Raw genomic sequence first — 16,268 nt, forward strand, 5'->3', positions numbered from 1 at the left:
AAAGGGATTATATATTTAAAAAAAATATCATATGTTTGTAATTTAATAAAAAAAACAGTAAAATTATTCTCTTATATGATCTAAAATCCAATCAACGTATTTTCTAACATCAGTAAATACAGCTGGAAAATGATTTCCACATGACACTGGTCCAAACGAGCTAATACCATATTGAACATAACGATAGGTGCCATTATAATCATTTGCTATTATGATGGGACCACCCGAGTCTCCAATACAAGAATTCTCATTCAGATTTCCGGCGCAGAACTGATTTATAGGATCATGTTTATATCTGTTATACAAATTTGAGCACTCGGCGCTAGTAATAAGGTGCATTTCACGATGTTGTAACACAGAAAATTCTTGGCCTCTTTCTGTATAGCCCCAACCAGCTACGACACCACTTGTATTATCCAGGTCTTTGCTACGCAGTGCTGCAGATGTTGGTAGACAGATTGGTTCTATATAAGCTGAAATTAAATATGAAATGTCCATTAGAAAATGAATTAATTTAATTTGTAACTAATAAGTCAATAGACACTATATTTCATAACAAAACAACGTCAAAAACCGAATCTATTTATAATCTGAAATGTATTAATTATTTATAGATATATTTGTTGTTTCTCTAGCTTTTATAAGATACAGAAAAACAAATGCCGTTAATACTTTTTATGTCTAGGCCTGCTAACTGTAGCTTGTGCCGGACATACGATGTTGACTTTGGGATGTTTATCTCACGATGTTTTACTTTACCGCATGAGCGAGTATTTGATTAGCAATTGCAGAAGGCAATTGGTGTACAGAAGTGGGTCAAAAATACGACCTCAGGGATAAAAGTCGTACGCTGAAGCCACCAGGCCAACACTGCTGCTCCAGCAACACAGCGTAATTAATAATATTTCTTAGGCATTGTGCATACCCACTAAAACCCCAAAGGGCCACCAACAATCGCCCTAGGCTGGGATGCGTTAACAGCTGAGCCTTATCCGCTTAAACTAACTAACTACCTTTTTATAATGATTTAACAAACTTAAGGCCTATATATACTGATCACTTCTCCGCCTGAAAAGTGTAGCTTGAGCTCGTAAACTACTACCACATTTACCATGGAGACTGTTCAGAGGAGTTGTTAGACCTGTAGTTGAGTATCATCATCGGACGTCCGTCGTTCCACAACTGAGCATTTTTTAAGGCAGTTTTTGCCGTGCACCACCACTATGTGGAACTCACTGAAGTATTTTTAAACCAATTCGACTTAGGTCCTTCAGACGGCGTACAAACTCTAAAGAGGCCGGCAACCGGTACAGACACCGGCAAACATCTTGAACAATCAATGTCCTTGCCTGCGCAAAAGCGGTTTTTAGTTATCACTGGGAGGGGAGGGCGGCGGGCAGTGGTGCGCGGCGGCGAGAGAGTGACGTGTCGATCGCGTGATTGGTAAATCAGTTGACGTTTGTGTCCCGCGCTGCGCAAACTTTCACCCACTCCCTTGTTTAATGTTCAAGATGTTTGCAGGTATGTGTACCACTTAGCATCCGATGAGCCTCGTGCCTTTTGCCCCCTGTTCTTTAAAAAAAACTTACTGTTATTAAAGTCGATCTCGCCTCCGAGTCTCAATAAAGCAATGTCGTTTAAATGTGTTGATTTGTCATACTTTTCATGAGGGATAAGCGTTTCGACATGGAAATCCTGAAATATTAAATTTCTTTTTTAATGCTTAATTAATAGTATCATATATGAGGTTTATGTCTACGGTTTCGACGCTTGATAAAATTTAAAGTAAATTGAATTGAACTGAATATGCATGAAAAAATTCAACGAAATAACGTTGTGACGCGAGAAATTTATACTTACATAAGATTACTTAAAGCAGATACATTTTCTCATCTTATTAATACACATTTTACTGGTAATTTTTTGATAACAACAAGCAAAAAGTTACTACTAAAATCTAAAATTTTAAATTTAATATTTTTATTACTTTCACCTTTTAATTTTTTGTATCACTATGTTTACCATAATTGTTATGTATTTTAGAAAAGATAGCATATATACTATATGATATGGTAAACAATAAATACATAAATACCTACAAAAAAGTCCTCTGTTTGTCTGTTATGTTTGTACGAATTCATGCAGTTTTTATTAATATCTATAGTTCATGAGGAAGTTTAGTTTACAGGTCATGGGATTTACCCGCTAGTTACCCACACGACAATTTAGATTAGTGCTCGTGAATTTTCTTCTCTTTTTCCCCATTTAGTTTAAAATCAGAACCTTATTCGATTTACCTGAACATGATCAGCACACGAATACAATGGTGAGTAGTCGCAGTCTCTATCTGTTGTGGTGTCATATTCTCCTATTCTCACGCCTTCTATCTCTTTGTCCAGAACGCAGTGAGCCGCTGTCAGAATATATTTTGAGTTTATGACACTTCCACCACACTGGAATTGAGGTCCGTCTCCTGAAAACAAAATATCAGATTGCTATGAATGATAAAGGAGAATGTAAGTGCGTACTAGGAGCACCATGCCTTCTGCTGATAGAGGACATATCTTTGTTTTCAATTTATTTTATTATTATTAAGATTAATGTCTTTAATTTAATTGTAATTAAGAATAATGTAATTCTTAAGATGTCATGTGGAACATCGTGTAATGGTTGCAGCTCCTTACAAACGTTGTGTTGTGTTAGAAGCATTTAATGTATATTTCTTTTTTGACGTTCATAAGTGTACCTTGTGTTACCTATATTTGACTTTTAACTTTTTATAGTGACTCAGCGGGATTGTTTAAAAATTGTAATGTAAGTATTACAATACAACAACAGTTCAGGTATCCTTATAAAATTATTATATAGACAGCATGATTTTTTTCGCTATGTAAAAATGATTATTTTTATACCTAATTTTCTTAATGAAATTGTCTCCGATTTTAATAATATAAAACTTACGTGTTTTGTAGGCGATTAAGGCTGTCCATGAATATTGATTAGGAACACTTCTTTGGCCTCCAAGAAGCCTAGAGGACAAAATAGTTCCACACTTTTTCGGTAATAACCTCGCAGCTGAATCGTTTGTTTGGTCTAAAGGCCGTTTAAAGAGTGGTTGGAAGTCTGAGCAGCATACCTAGGTACATGTTAAAACATATTACAAACAATAAAATTAGTAAACAATGTATATCTAATACATAAAATTCTCGTGTCACAATGTTCGTTCCTATACTCCTCCGAAAAGGCTTGACCGATTCTTATTCGTATTAATATTCCGTAAGTCTTAAAATCAACTACTATCTATGTTTCATATAATAATTTTTTCGTAATTTTGAATATACAGGAGGTAATTTTTGATTTACGGTAAATAAAAATAATCTATAATAAGTTAGTATCACGTCATGCATACTAAAAAACAGGATAAAATAATACAGACAATTGCTGTACTTAATTAACCACAGGTCAATATTTTGAATATGATAATTCCTTGAATCACTTTTCTGAAACCAAATAAGGAAAACGGACCCCGAAGAGTAGGGCTGTCACTCACACAAATCATGTAATGAGATACTTTTCATAATACATATACAATTTTATTTTACGACTGAGGAGTCGGAATCTAGAGAACTTCACTTTCGCCAGATTTCTATATTTAAAAAGCAGTCAAACTCAAATCAACTTTATTCATATAGCAAACCAAGTACACTTATGAACGTCAACAGAAAAGATGTTAAATTGCTTCTAAATTTACATTTACTACCAGTTCGCAAATCAAGGTCGTAGATCGGTCAAGAAGAACTGGCAAAAAACTCTCTGCCACTGTTTTGAATCGCCAAGTTTTTGAAAATTATAACGAATGGTTAAGTTAGTTTTTTCTAATGGAACAGGGTGCAAATGGGCAGGTGGCTCATCTGATAGTAAATGACACTGCCCATGGACACACAGACATTCACCGACTTCTGACGACTCCATAGCCGATCATTTTAAGGAGCTGTTTCCATCAGTGGCGTATCAAGAGGGTGGCAGGGCTGGCAAAATGCCACGGGCCTCCGACCCAAGAGGGCCCCTGCCCAAGAGATATTATGTTCTATGGATGAATGTGAAATCTCCAATACGCATTGGGCTAGCGTGGGGACTACATACCATTCCCTCTTGCTTAAGAAGGAGGCCTATGGCCATTAGTGGGACATATACATCGTGTAATTGAGTACGCTGAAACTCTCGAAGTTTATTAAAATTAAACTGAGTACAACGTGACGATTTTTACTGATAGGGCCCCATCAAAAGAATTTGCCACGGTCCCCAGATGGTATAGTTACGCCAATCCATGCCAAGTTATCAGCATTCTGTATATTATTATACCGGGACCAGAAACTAGGAAGTAGACACAAAAAAAGGTTTTTTTTTATTATATGAAATTTATTTTTTACCTTAGGGCGCATTTCATCGTCGTCAGTTTCCCAACCACAAAAGGCATTCAAGAAAAGCTTCCTTGTATCATGATCCTGTTTAAAGCGATAAAGGTTCATGGCTTCTTTGCATGTGGTTAATAGTTGACAGTCATTGCAATTTTCTGGAAATCAAAATGTTTTGTGTGGTCTACTGCCTTGCGATTCTGTAACTCACTTTTTGAACTCGCACGGCGATTTTCGCAGCAGCGGTCGCGCTCAAATCAGTCGTGAAGCAGTCATTATACGATTTGGCATTCTGATAAACTAAAAGCATCCTTATCAGAATGCCAAATCGTAAAAATATACGAATTGACTATACTCATAATGTAACTTAAATAAAATTCTACCTTTTAAGACAAATTTGCACGCCACAAATATGCGAACTTTAGATTGTAATACCATAACATTTCTGTACCATATTCTTGCAAACAAACTATTATTATTAATATAAAACGATATTAGTGGGATTATATGTAAAAGTAGGTTGTGTGTGGATATTTCAAAAACCTTTAGGTAAAATTTATTTCAAAACTATTTACAAATATTCGTAACAGGAAAACGAACCATGTATAAAATGATTAATACTGTATTAAATGATTTTTTCGTCTTTAAAAAGATATGTTAAAGCAAATGGAATCATTATGAAATTACGGCCTCCTTTTCTTAAATCTTCTTTTTTGAAATATCATTTACTTACTCTTTGATAGAACTTCATTTATCTGTAGCACTAGTATACTAAACAATAGCTTTTTGATCAACATTATTACATGCGTTCTAGACGGATCCTTAGAGCCGACTAAGAACAATGATTCGATGTAAGAAGTACGATTCTAATTCCCTAGTCGGTCATAGGTTCGTGCAATGACTGCGCGCGTTCATCATATACCAATCATGAAAAGTATTGATTTTGTATGACTTAAGAAGCACTTCTTATGTTAGGAATTACAAATTTTATTTCTAAATTTAAACATATTGTTACGAAGACGGCTCGACTGCAATGTTTTTAGATTTTTCCACTAGTTTGAGAACATTTCAGCAGGCTGAAACATGTCTTCAGGCAGTTTCAGATCAAGTGTAGTCGAGTGACACACTTTTCAGGAAACCCGTTTTCAGGCGTTTTCAGGCCTGGTTATACCCCGTTGATGAAGGAATATTCTAGACAGAATTCTCTAGGTGGGACAAGGACGGTATGATAAGCAAGAGAGAGGGAAGATCGGAACCTTGTCGAAGCTAGACCGAGAACTCTAGAACGTCGTACGACAAGGATGCGAAATATAGCGAGTACGCACGTTCTAGAATTGTGCAATCGCTACTCAGTAGAGACGAGTACTTTTTTAGCTCTGCTGCGCAGAAACGTTTCCTTTATCGTTATTTCTGTTCACAGGAACATTAACTCTCAACTATTGTGCCGTTTGTATGATCTAGGCCTTTAGTAAGATATGATGCAGTGGCGGATTTACAAGGTGTGCTGTGAAGTTAGCCCTTGCCTCTACAATCCAACGTCGTGGAAATTGCATGTAACATAATTTTTGGTTTCATTTTTGAGCACAAATTTTGTAATTTATACATAAACCATCCAGTTCGCAGCCTCCAACCAGTAGTAGGACTGACGTATATGGGTTGATGAGGGTAAAGAGAAGAGGGAAATACATTTTCTGCAATTTCGCTCTTTTCACTCACTACAAAGTGTGAGCTGAGGGCACACGCGCCGATTACTGGTTGGGGGCGCACTAGCTGTTTTACTCTAGAGTATGGAAACTTGCTACTCCAAATGTTCAAAGACAAGTGAGAGGTGAAAGTCATAGGCAAATTTTGTTGCAGACAACAGCCTTGCGATTCTGTAACTCACTTTTCGAACTCTCACAGCGGTTTTCGCAGCGTAAAATGACTGCTTCACGACTTGTTTGAGCGCGACCGCCGCTGCGAAAGTTCGGAAAGTGAGTTACAGAATCGCAAGACAGTTCTATCTGTAAAACATCAAAAAACTATCATGTAGGAATCTCTCTATGAAGTAGCAAAAAAAATCGGATCCCAAATGCCGCCCTAAAACTCTGCCACTCTAGGCTACAATCTACTCAGCCTGCTGATAAATCCTTACTGACGCCATTAATGATGGATTCAAAAGGAACCCTTTTATTAGTCAAAATTTATTTTTATTGCCTACTATATTTATGTAATTACTATGTTTACTTGTTTTATTTGTTCTACAATTAAGACCAGGTTTTTAATCGGTTTCCTATCCTCTGTAGATACTTCTCCTGGTCCACCCACCCCATGACGATCAGCTAATAAATAGCGGCAATCTGGTGACAATATTATCCCTATTATCTAATAATCATTTATACTATTAGAGAAAATAGGTCAGCCTTCTGTACCTGACGCACGACCTCGACTTTTTGGGCCTAATGCAAGCCGGCCAATCCTCACGATGTTTTCCTTCATTGTTCGAGTGAATGTTAAATGCGCACATAAAAAGAAAGCCCATTGGTGCACAGCCGGGGATCGAACCTACAACCTCAGGGATGAGAGTCGCACGCTGAAGACACTACTCAATTAGAGAAAATAATTTAATAAAAAAATCGTATTTTTTTTTGTGGTTATTTGTTTTTGTATGGTATGGTTTATAGATACACAAAAAGAACAGATTTATTGATTTATCTAAACTAAAGTAAAATTAAATGATTAAAAATGAATAGTTTTCATTCAACGCGATTATTTATTTGATAAAAAAATCACAAGAGAGAGCAAAGTTTCTTCTCAACCTAAGTCAATGAAGTCTACTAATAAATTGAACGCTAAAAAACGCATTTTCATTTAGGAAAATATTAAATACAATAATTACACCGAAATTATTAAGATAATTTAGGAGACTGATTCCCGTCAAGTTTTAAAATATGGATTTCATCGTAGCACTGAATTGAAATTATATTTTGATAATAGAATAGGATTTTTTACACATAACAAACATAGGAACAGGATATTTCATATTCGTGGAATAGTGACGGATCTGACAAATAGTAAACTTTACAGAGCAGCCAATTCAAAATAATATAATCATGTTAGTTTTTTGGCCTAGCTTTTTTAATTCATATTCTGTTATTATGAAAATTGGCATACAAGCATACAAATGGGTTGTTTTTTTAAGAAAAAAAATAACATGAAATTACACAGTTTTCTAGAAAAATCACATGCTTCTATGATCGTCTATCACATCCGTTTTTACCGACTGATTAATTTGAAATTTAAAACACGTGGATTTTTTTTAATGTAGCCGTAATATTTAGTTAATGTAGTATCCAAATATGATAAAAAATAGATCTTGTTTTTTTTTAATCCGACATTGTTCTACGATCATGACCTGATCATGCTTTCAAACGTATTTATGAGTATAATTTTAAGGCTCTTACTTTAGAAAATACGTCGTTAAAAATACAATATCTTCTAACACTACCGCTTTACTAAGAGCTATACGTAAAATAGTTACCGTTTTACATCAGAGCAACCACTATTACTATGCTATTAATTGCAATAAATGCAAATATTTATTCTATACATTACGCTAATTTAATTATTCTTTAATATTATTTAATATCCAATCAACGTATTCTCTGACATCTGTGTAGACGCCTGGGAACGACGATCCACATTGCATTGGTCCGTGCGACACGATCCCATACTGGACATAACTATTAACACCGTTGTAGTTAGCTTTCATCATTAGAGGTCCTCCGGAATCACCATTACAAGAGTCCTTTTTTAGTTCTCCTGCGCAGAACTGTTTCTTAACGGCATCCCGGTTATTTCTGTTGTAGTAGCCTTTACATTCAGCGTCAGTTTTCACAGGAACTTCGACTCTCAACAGTATTGCAGATTCTCTACCAGTTTCAGTGTATCCCCATCCAGCTACTGTGCCGTTTTTGTTATCTAGACCTTTCCTACGTAGCGAAGAGGATACTGGCAGACAGATTGGTTCCACGTTTGCTGTAATATTATGAAAAACATTAATTGTAAAATACACATAATCTCACTCTTTTTTCGTATGATATTTGGTTATTCAATAAGTTGAAGGAAGAGGCGTTTGTATGTTTGTTATCGATGCGACTGCCACTAAAATAGCAGATAGTATTTTGTGAGTTAAAATATTTATTACACAATTTGTAATAAGTATTAAATAATACTTACTGTAGTTTAAGAGGATCTCGCCGTCTACTCGCAGCAACGCGATGTCATTTGAGGTTGGTGATCTTTGGTAATTTTCATGTGGTATTTTTTCTTTGACATACATATCCTAAAAATGAATATAAAAATAAACAACCACAATGCTTGATGCATACCAAACAACAACATTGTACCTTTAATTAAGATTTAAATGGTGCATTTATCCAGAACTGAATTTAGTAACTGATACTGGGTGTTGAGCGTTATAATTATCAACGAGTCAAACTATAGAGTAGGTAGTCATTTCCAATGAAGGGAAGTAAATGTTGGCATTGAATTTTTTCACGCACAAACTTCAACATAACAAGTAGCAAGTGGCAAACTTATAAACCTTTTGAAGTAGCATGGCTTTTACCTGAATATGATCTTCACAGATAACTTTATCCGGTTCATATTCGCAGTCTCTGTCCGTATTAATGTCGAACTCTCCTATTCTGACACCTTCGATTTTCTTATCAACGACACAATGAGCCGCTGTCAGAATATATTTGGAGTTAATGATAGTTCCGCCACATTGAAATTGGGGACCTTCGCCTGAGAAGACATCAAAAATAAGTGCCTTAAGCCTCGATACTTGGATTGTTACTAGGTTTGCGTAATCATCACAAACATGCAATGGATCATTCATTTGTTTTCAATTGTGTTAGAGATCACAGTGATGACATTTCAATGTGACATGGACCAATAAACAGTAATAAAGTAACCTTAGTCGATTAAATAACATATTACTTACACACAGTGTATTTACAGAGATTTAAAATAAAGATAGCTGATCTAATGTTACTTAAGGCCTACGGCTACGGTAGCAAATACAAAAAAAATATATATGAAAATTTTTGTACAACTTTGTATTGTTATTAATGCAAAAAGAAATTAATGTTAAAGAAAATTGTAGTTGGCACTTGGGCCAAAAATGCATCATCATTTTTAATTTATGAAAGCCATAAGTCATCATCAATATATATATTTTATTTGTTGCTTTTTTTGTCAATTTTTACAACCAAAATTCAAACTAATTTCAGTTTGAATTTTGGTTGTAATTTTTTTTTCAAAAAATATAATCATTGGAGGAGCTCTTTGCAGTCTGCAGAAATCAAGCAAGATCCAAACATTAGAATAGTTTTTTCAAGCTTCTAATACCTAGTTTAATATAATGTTCTATATTTATTTGTGTGTCTAAGTCGATCTGAATAAAGTAATAATAATTAATATTATTAATTATTATGTACTGATTTTACTTAACAAAATTCTTTAAACACGACTACAATATTACTTACGTGTTTTATAAGATATCAGTACCATCCATGGAAATTCGTATAGTTTGGCCTTTCTGCCGCCAAAAATTCGATTTCCCAAAATGCTGCCACATCTATCCGGCAGCAAGTTTTCTTTATTCATTCCTGACCATCTATTTTCTATATTTTTGGCCGGTGGAGTTGGTTTCGGTCTATCATTTAAGCTGGGAAAGTCTGAGCAGCATACCTATGAGTAATAATTATGAATAATTTTTACTAGTTCTCGTTTCGAATGAAATTACAGCTTTATGTACTTCAAGGCAAGATTGTTCTTGTTTTATACGGGAACTGAGAAGTCTGCCGCTTAGTAGACTATGTATACTTTATCAGGAGATTATGTATTGACAACGAGAATGTACATAAACGATGACCAAGAACAAACAAGTCGGAGTTGAGACGAGAAAAATGGGTTTTGGCAGACTGGTGTCAATTGGTGCTGAGTATCTTCTGAGTCTTACCGTAAGAGCATACAAGCTCCTGAAGCCTAAAGTTGTACCTTTAATCCTCAGATTCAGTCAGAGACAATCCCCCAGCTCCCATTTGTAAAAATGTATTGGATTTTGACATACGGGCTCAAAACTTTGTTACATCTTTTATGACTTAGTTAAGTTCACCTTAACTTATACTATCATCCTTTTAGTTTTTCATTACTATGTTTAAAAATTTCACTACCATTTGAAACACCAATATGACTCCAACTTTATTATTGAACTTCCTGTGCACTACTAAATAATTTCTTTCCAAAATTTTCTTTTCCGACGAATCTTAGACCAGCCTTAAGCACAGAAGGCGCAATATTTTTTTTGACTGTAAAGATAAATAAATAAAAGCTTTTGATTACCTTAACTATGGAGTCTCCGTCTTCTATTTCTGTTCCACACACGGCTCTCTCAAATAGCTGTTTTGTTTCATCGTTTTGCTTCAAACGAGCGTGATCAAGTGCTGCCTTGCATGTGTAGTAAATTTGACAATCATTGCAATTGCCTAAAACAAAGAGTTTTATGAATGGGGTGCTTATTAATAATCATCCTCATTATTAATAATCATAACAGTCAAATAACCTACATAGTAATAATTAAAAATGTTATAAAAATAAATAAATAGAAAATCAACAAATTTGAAAAGTTTGGTCCCTGTGGCACTGTGACCTTTAGCCGGCAGCATTTCCTCGCTGTATTGCGATACCTTTTTCATAGATAGGTTTTCTATCAGTTTTTCTTTAGACTATGTTTTGGATACCATCAAGCGATTGAATAAGAGCGTATCCTGTATCATTTGTAAAGGCTCCGCTTATGTGACTTTTCTAGTTCACCTTGACTTATAAAAAATAAACAAAACATGGGCACTCATAAAACTTTACGAGCAAGCTTAGCACGTAACTTCAAAAGCAATTTCAACGATTGACTCAATCATCAAATGTCTGGCATTTTAAAAATAGGATATTAAAATGTCGAAACTCAATTTTGATCAATCTTTTTTAAAATTTTGATTTAGTTATAACAATCAAATATACAGTGTTGTATTTTTTAACCTTCATAATAATAAAAATAATCATACATAAATAAAAATAAATTTAAAAAGTTTGGTCCCTGTCGCAGTGTACCTTTAACGCTGGCAGCATTTCCTCGCTGTATTGCGAAAGCACCAGCTCTAAGGTCAACTTAAAATCTTTAATTAGCGCCTGTGCACTTGAACCCCACGGCCCAAGAGTCTCAAAGGGAACAAATTCGAAGTTTGACGAAAGACTCTTATATTGGAGCTGTTTATAACTATCCGCCTGATCTGCGGCCGCCCCAGATTTTTTGCTTGTCCGAGGGCTAACGTGTCCACATAATTAGAATCCCATACCAAAGCCCGACCCATCTTCCAAGGGGTCAACGACATCCCATACGGCCGCTTGACATCGTCTTTTGCGATGAGTGTTGGCTCCAATATATTTTATTCTTATGTTGTAAACTTGGAATAACGTAGTAAAAAAATCTATATTAAAACCAGGATTAGACTAAATCGCTATTGTAGCTACGTAGTAGGCTTGCTTAAAAGGTAGTGAACGATATGTTCAAACTTTATTGTTACTGACTTAACACTAGGATCGGTCACCTAATTCTGAATCATTATTAATTCTTTATAAAGATTAAGAATCATTATGCGCTTAGAATTATGGTCCGTGAGGTAGTATGCATTGGAATGAAATGTCACTGGAATAACCTAACATTTACCTTAAACGTGAATGTCACTTGTAACTCTTTTTACGCGGCGATACGATTTACATATTCTCATTAAGCTATTGTTTTAGACTAACGAATTTTGGACTAATGCTTTAGGGTGCAATATAACCTTGTGGTTGTACGTGATGATGTTTTGTTTGTGTGCATAAATCATTGGTAATTTTAAAGTGACGGACAGCCCTGCGATTCTGTAACTCACTTTTCGAACTCTGAAAAGGTGGGAGCTTGTAGTTTATTGTTTATTAGAATGCCAAATCATAAAATGACTGCTTCACGACTGATTTCAGAGCGACCGCCGATGCGAAAACCGCTGTGTGAGTTTGAAAAGTGAGTTACAGAATAGCAGGGCAGTTCTCACTTCTCGTCCGTTGTACGTTCTTACTATTTCAGAACTGGCAGTAAATTTAGAAGCATCATTTGTTGACGTTCATAAGTATGCATTGAGTTACTTATGATTAAATGATTTTTTTATTTTGACATACATGAGTTCAAGTTCATATGAGGCGAAAGCGTTGAACCGTTACAACACGCGATCGTGACTATGATATGAGCGAACAAACTATTGTATTCAAAGTATAACCTCACAATGATTTACAATTTTGTAGTTAGATGTTACTTAATAATCAAAGAGATATAATACTTCAGTTCAAGAAATCAATTAATTGAGGTTTAAAAAAATTCACTTTATGAGCTAGTAGACACAGGATTGTTTTTTGTTACAATTGTTAGATTATGAGTTTGATATAGAAAATAAGATACCTAATTTTTTTGTATACATTTGTTTATTTACAGTTTTTTAATCAAGCCCACAGAATACAGATGGAGCAGCTTACAGTAAAAGTTGAATTATACGTTGTATCTTTGGATTATAGTTAAAATTTGGATCAAGATATACACTCGCATCATACAGTTACAATACTAATATGCATATATGTTGATTTAATGTACAGGAAAATAATATTTCAAATCTTCCAAAACACAAACGAGTTTTTAAGATTTTTCAAGGGCGTCTGTGGTACCAGTTTTTAAGGTGAATAACACAAGTTGTTTGAGGATACCGATACAAGATGCGTTGAATTTAGATACTCTTTCATTTAATAATTCTGATCATATGAATTTCTAACTGAATATAACAAAAACATCGTAGTTTTGCCTTAATGAAACTAATTAATGCCTCTTTTAACAACACGATCTAACCATTGTTTCATTTAAACAATAATATAAAGGACCACGAGTAAAGGAACACAATTAACTAATTTGTCTTAATTTTTTTTTGTAAATACATAACCATATATATAACCATAGATAGGGCTAGACAATGTATTATATTTAATACATATTAGTAATAATAATTATAACCTTTTTTTCTATTGCGCGTATCATACAAAGAGTTTTGTTTACAATTTTCTAGATCGATAAGCAATATTTAATATTTAAAAAGTTACTTACGTTTACTACATACTAGATTACACGTATGTAACACTAATAAACTTAAAAATATTTTTTTAAACATCTTAAAGGTGTGGTCTTTATGAAACACTAAGATAGACTAACTGTATTCGATCGACTTAAGATATAATCTTTTATTGTAACGACATTTATGGATATTTGTGTCTGTTTTCCTCAAGTTTTGTAATCAATACATTCTACAATATTTATAATTTCTTAACGCATATGCATTTTTCCTGATTAATAATTATAAACCTGCGGCTTCTGCACTAGGAAAGACGTAAATTGTAATTGTTATAACAAGAATACCTTTTGACGCGAATAAATAAACGGAAAAGTTTCTTTTGAAATTATATTATACGAATTAAAACACGTTAAAAATAGTCGTGATTTTTATAATTATTATTATTGGTGTAACCTTATAAAATCCGTCACATGTTATACGAAATATAAGAAATTAGAGCCACTCATGGCCATGTGTAATACCTTTTTAGAATCCCTATTAAACGAAAACTTGGAATACAGGGTCACTTTTCGGTAGAGTATTTTTTTTCCTAAGTAAACAAAAAGTTATGATTTGAGAAAATTTTATATCGTACGTGTATAACTTAATATTATCTTCAATACACCCATCAAACAACCATAAATAGCATGTCTAACGCAAGGTCTCATCAGTACCAATCTAGTGGATATTATGAAAAAGATACAGGAGATTAGTAGATTTTTTTGAATTTTAATAAGAATTAGTAAAAAAAGTTAATTATCTTATAAAAACGCAAAATAAATTATAACTCTGCAGGGGTTGAGCTTAATTAAGGACCTCCCGTAAAACAATTTTTTGTAGCTGATGACCCACCCCATCTATCTCCTAGTTGCGTTTGATCCACGACTTTTTGGCCAGCCTGTATAGACTGGGTTGGCTACCATTTTTTTTCACGTATGCTAAATCTAGTTTTATTATTCAAGTCCACTTATAACATTTTCTAACCAATGATCTGCCTTGTTTAATGATTGTCTTGTTTTTCTGGTAATCTTGAGGTATCAGATTTGAATATAAACACAAATTTGATCTATCTACAGTTATTAATAATAAGGAGATAGTATTTGATTTCAATTGTACGTATAGATCTAAGTTAGAGTATAGGAAATAGATTTAGCACCACATTTTCTGCCGCAATAGCAAAGTTGTCAACCGTAAAGCTGCTGTACATTCATCGTCCGATTTCGTGATATTAGGGTTGGGTTGTAACTTCTATCTACAGCCATGATGTTTCTTAGTAAAGGGTGCACAAATGCATTTATATCGTGCACTTGAATATAAAATTCTAAATTACTGGACACAGTTCACAAATGAAAACATAGATAATAAACAAAACCATGTACAGCTTTTTATAATTTGTTTAAAACGTCCGCGCTGGATTCCCCCAATTTATCGAAAAACTTTCACGTCATAGAATATTCTAAGGAGTATTGATTGCCTTCGAGGTACTTGTAAATGGAAAAGCCGTGATTACAGACATTCAAAAACGATAGCCATATCGATCCCGATTCAATATGGAGTTGTTGTTGCAACATCAGTGCTATGGATGTTGAGAGAAGTTGCACATGAAAATTGCGCACAAAAGATAGGGATGGGTATCGCTATTTCAAGTTACTGAGTACGGGCGCAAAGCTGATATGGCAATGAAAGAAGTTTAAAACGTGAAAAATTTGAGGACCTCTAAAAATATTTAGGAAGTTATTATAATATAGGTATCACATAATTCACCTTCGAAAAGTTGGAAGAAAATTATTTAAATACAGTTAGACTAATTAATAATATTGTATTATAATAAAAATTGTTTTAAATTTTCTTTTTATTGCCCGTTTGCCCCCGTTCTATAAAAAAAATATTATTACTATTTAGGTTCAGAAAATTGTAAACAATCTTTATTTTATTGTTATATTTAGGTTAAGTTAGGTTGATTTTTAATTTATAGACATACTAATGAGAATTAACACACGAGTGTGGAAGTCCATCATACTCAAATACTATCAAATTCCAGCAATATATGTGATGAATGAACTCACACAGCGGTTTTCGCATCGGCGGTCGCTCTCAAATCAGTCGTGAAGCAGTCATTTTATGATTTGGCATTCTCATAAACAATAAACTACAAGCTCCCACCTTTTCAGAATGCCAAATCATAAAATGACTGCTTCACGACTGATTTGAGAGCGACCACCGATGCGAAAACCGCTATGTGAGTTCGAAAAGTGAGTTACAGAATCGCAGGGCTGATACCTCATGATACCCAGACGAACAAAGCAATGATCAATGCAGACAAATGGAAAAAGTGGTTGTTAATCAAATCAAAATACGTTTATTCAGTTGAGATGCGTCTTAAGTGCCCTGTAAACGATCAAATTTGCTTGACAAACTTGTTTGTCAAACTTCACGTTTTCATCAAACAATAGCTTAGACGATCAAACCAAATATCTATCAAATTTGTTAAATTTCTAGTAGATTCTCCTTTCGTGACGTGCGCGCGCCGTGCCGAGCGCGAGTAATTCAGATGACGCATTTTTGGCATTGACTCTAGCACTGTGTATCAAGACAAAAAAAAGAAGACGATGGAGTCGAGAAT

At 34.3% G+C, this 16,268-nt stretch overlaps 1 protein-coding gene across 1 annotated transcript; it reads right to left on the reverse strand.

Moving 5' to 3' along the window:
* Nucleotides 1-27: 27 nt before the first annotated feature.
* LOC125053622 lies at nt 28-13,770 on the reverse strand. Its single transcript, XM_047655108.1, has 13 exons — nt 13,642-13,770; nt 10,806-10,948; nt 9,947-10,151; nt 9,025-9,203; nt 8,634-8,739; nt 8,022-8,432; nt 6,642-6,754; nt 5,149-5,281; nt 4,431-4,573; nt 2,962-3,136; nt 2,298-2,473; nt 1,590-1,695; nt 28-473 (listed from the first exon to the last, which is right to left on the reverse strand). The coding sequence occupies exons 1-13, from the start codon at nt 13,703-13,705 to the stop codon at nt 64-66; spliced, it is 2,364 nt and encodes a 787-aa protein (XP_047511064.1). The 5' UTR covers nt 13,706-13,770; the 3' UTR covers nt 28-63.
* Nucleotides 13,771-16,268: the final 2,498 nt, after the last annotated feature.

Source organism: Pieris napi, chromosome 1 (assembly GCF_905475465.1).
Source record: "Pieris napi chromosome 1, ilPieNapi1.2, whole genome shotgun sequence".
Classification (NCBI taxonomy): domain Eukaryota; kingdom Metazoa; phylum Arthropoda; class Insecta; order Lepidoptera; family Pieridae; genus Pieris; species Pieris napi.

What these genes read in the sequence shown, in the direction of transcription:
- LOC125053622 (XM_047655108.1), bottom strand. Translation starts at nt 13,705, where the DNA reads ATGTTTAAAAAAATATTTTTAAGTTTATTAGTGTTACATACGTGTAAT. An exon ending in ACGGAGACTCCATAGTTAAG is followed by an intron (nt 10,152 to 10,805) that starts GTAATCAAAAGC and finishes TATTACTCATAG; the next exon opens with GTATGCTGCTCAGACTTTCC. An exon ending in CGTGTGCTGATCATGTTCAG is followed by an intron (nt 1,696 to 2,297) that starts GTAAATCGAATA and finishes TTAATATTTCAG; the next exon opens with GATTTCCATGTCGAAACGCT.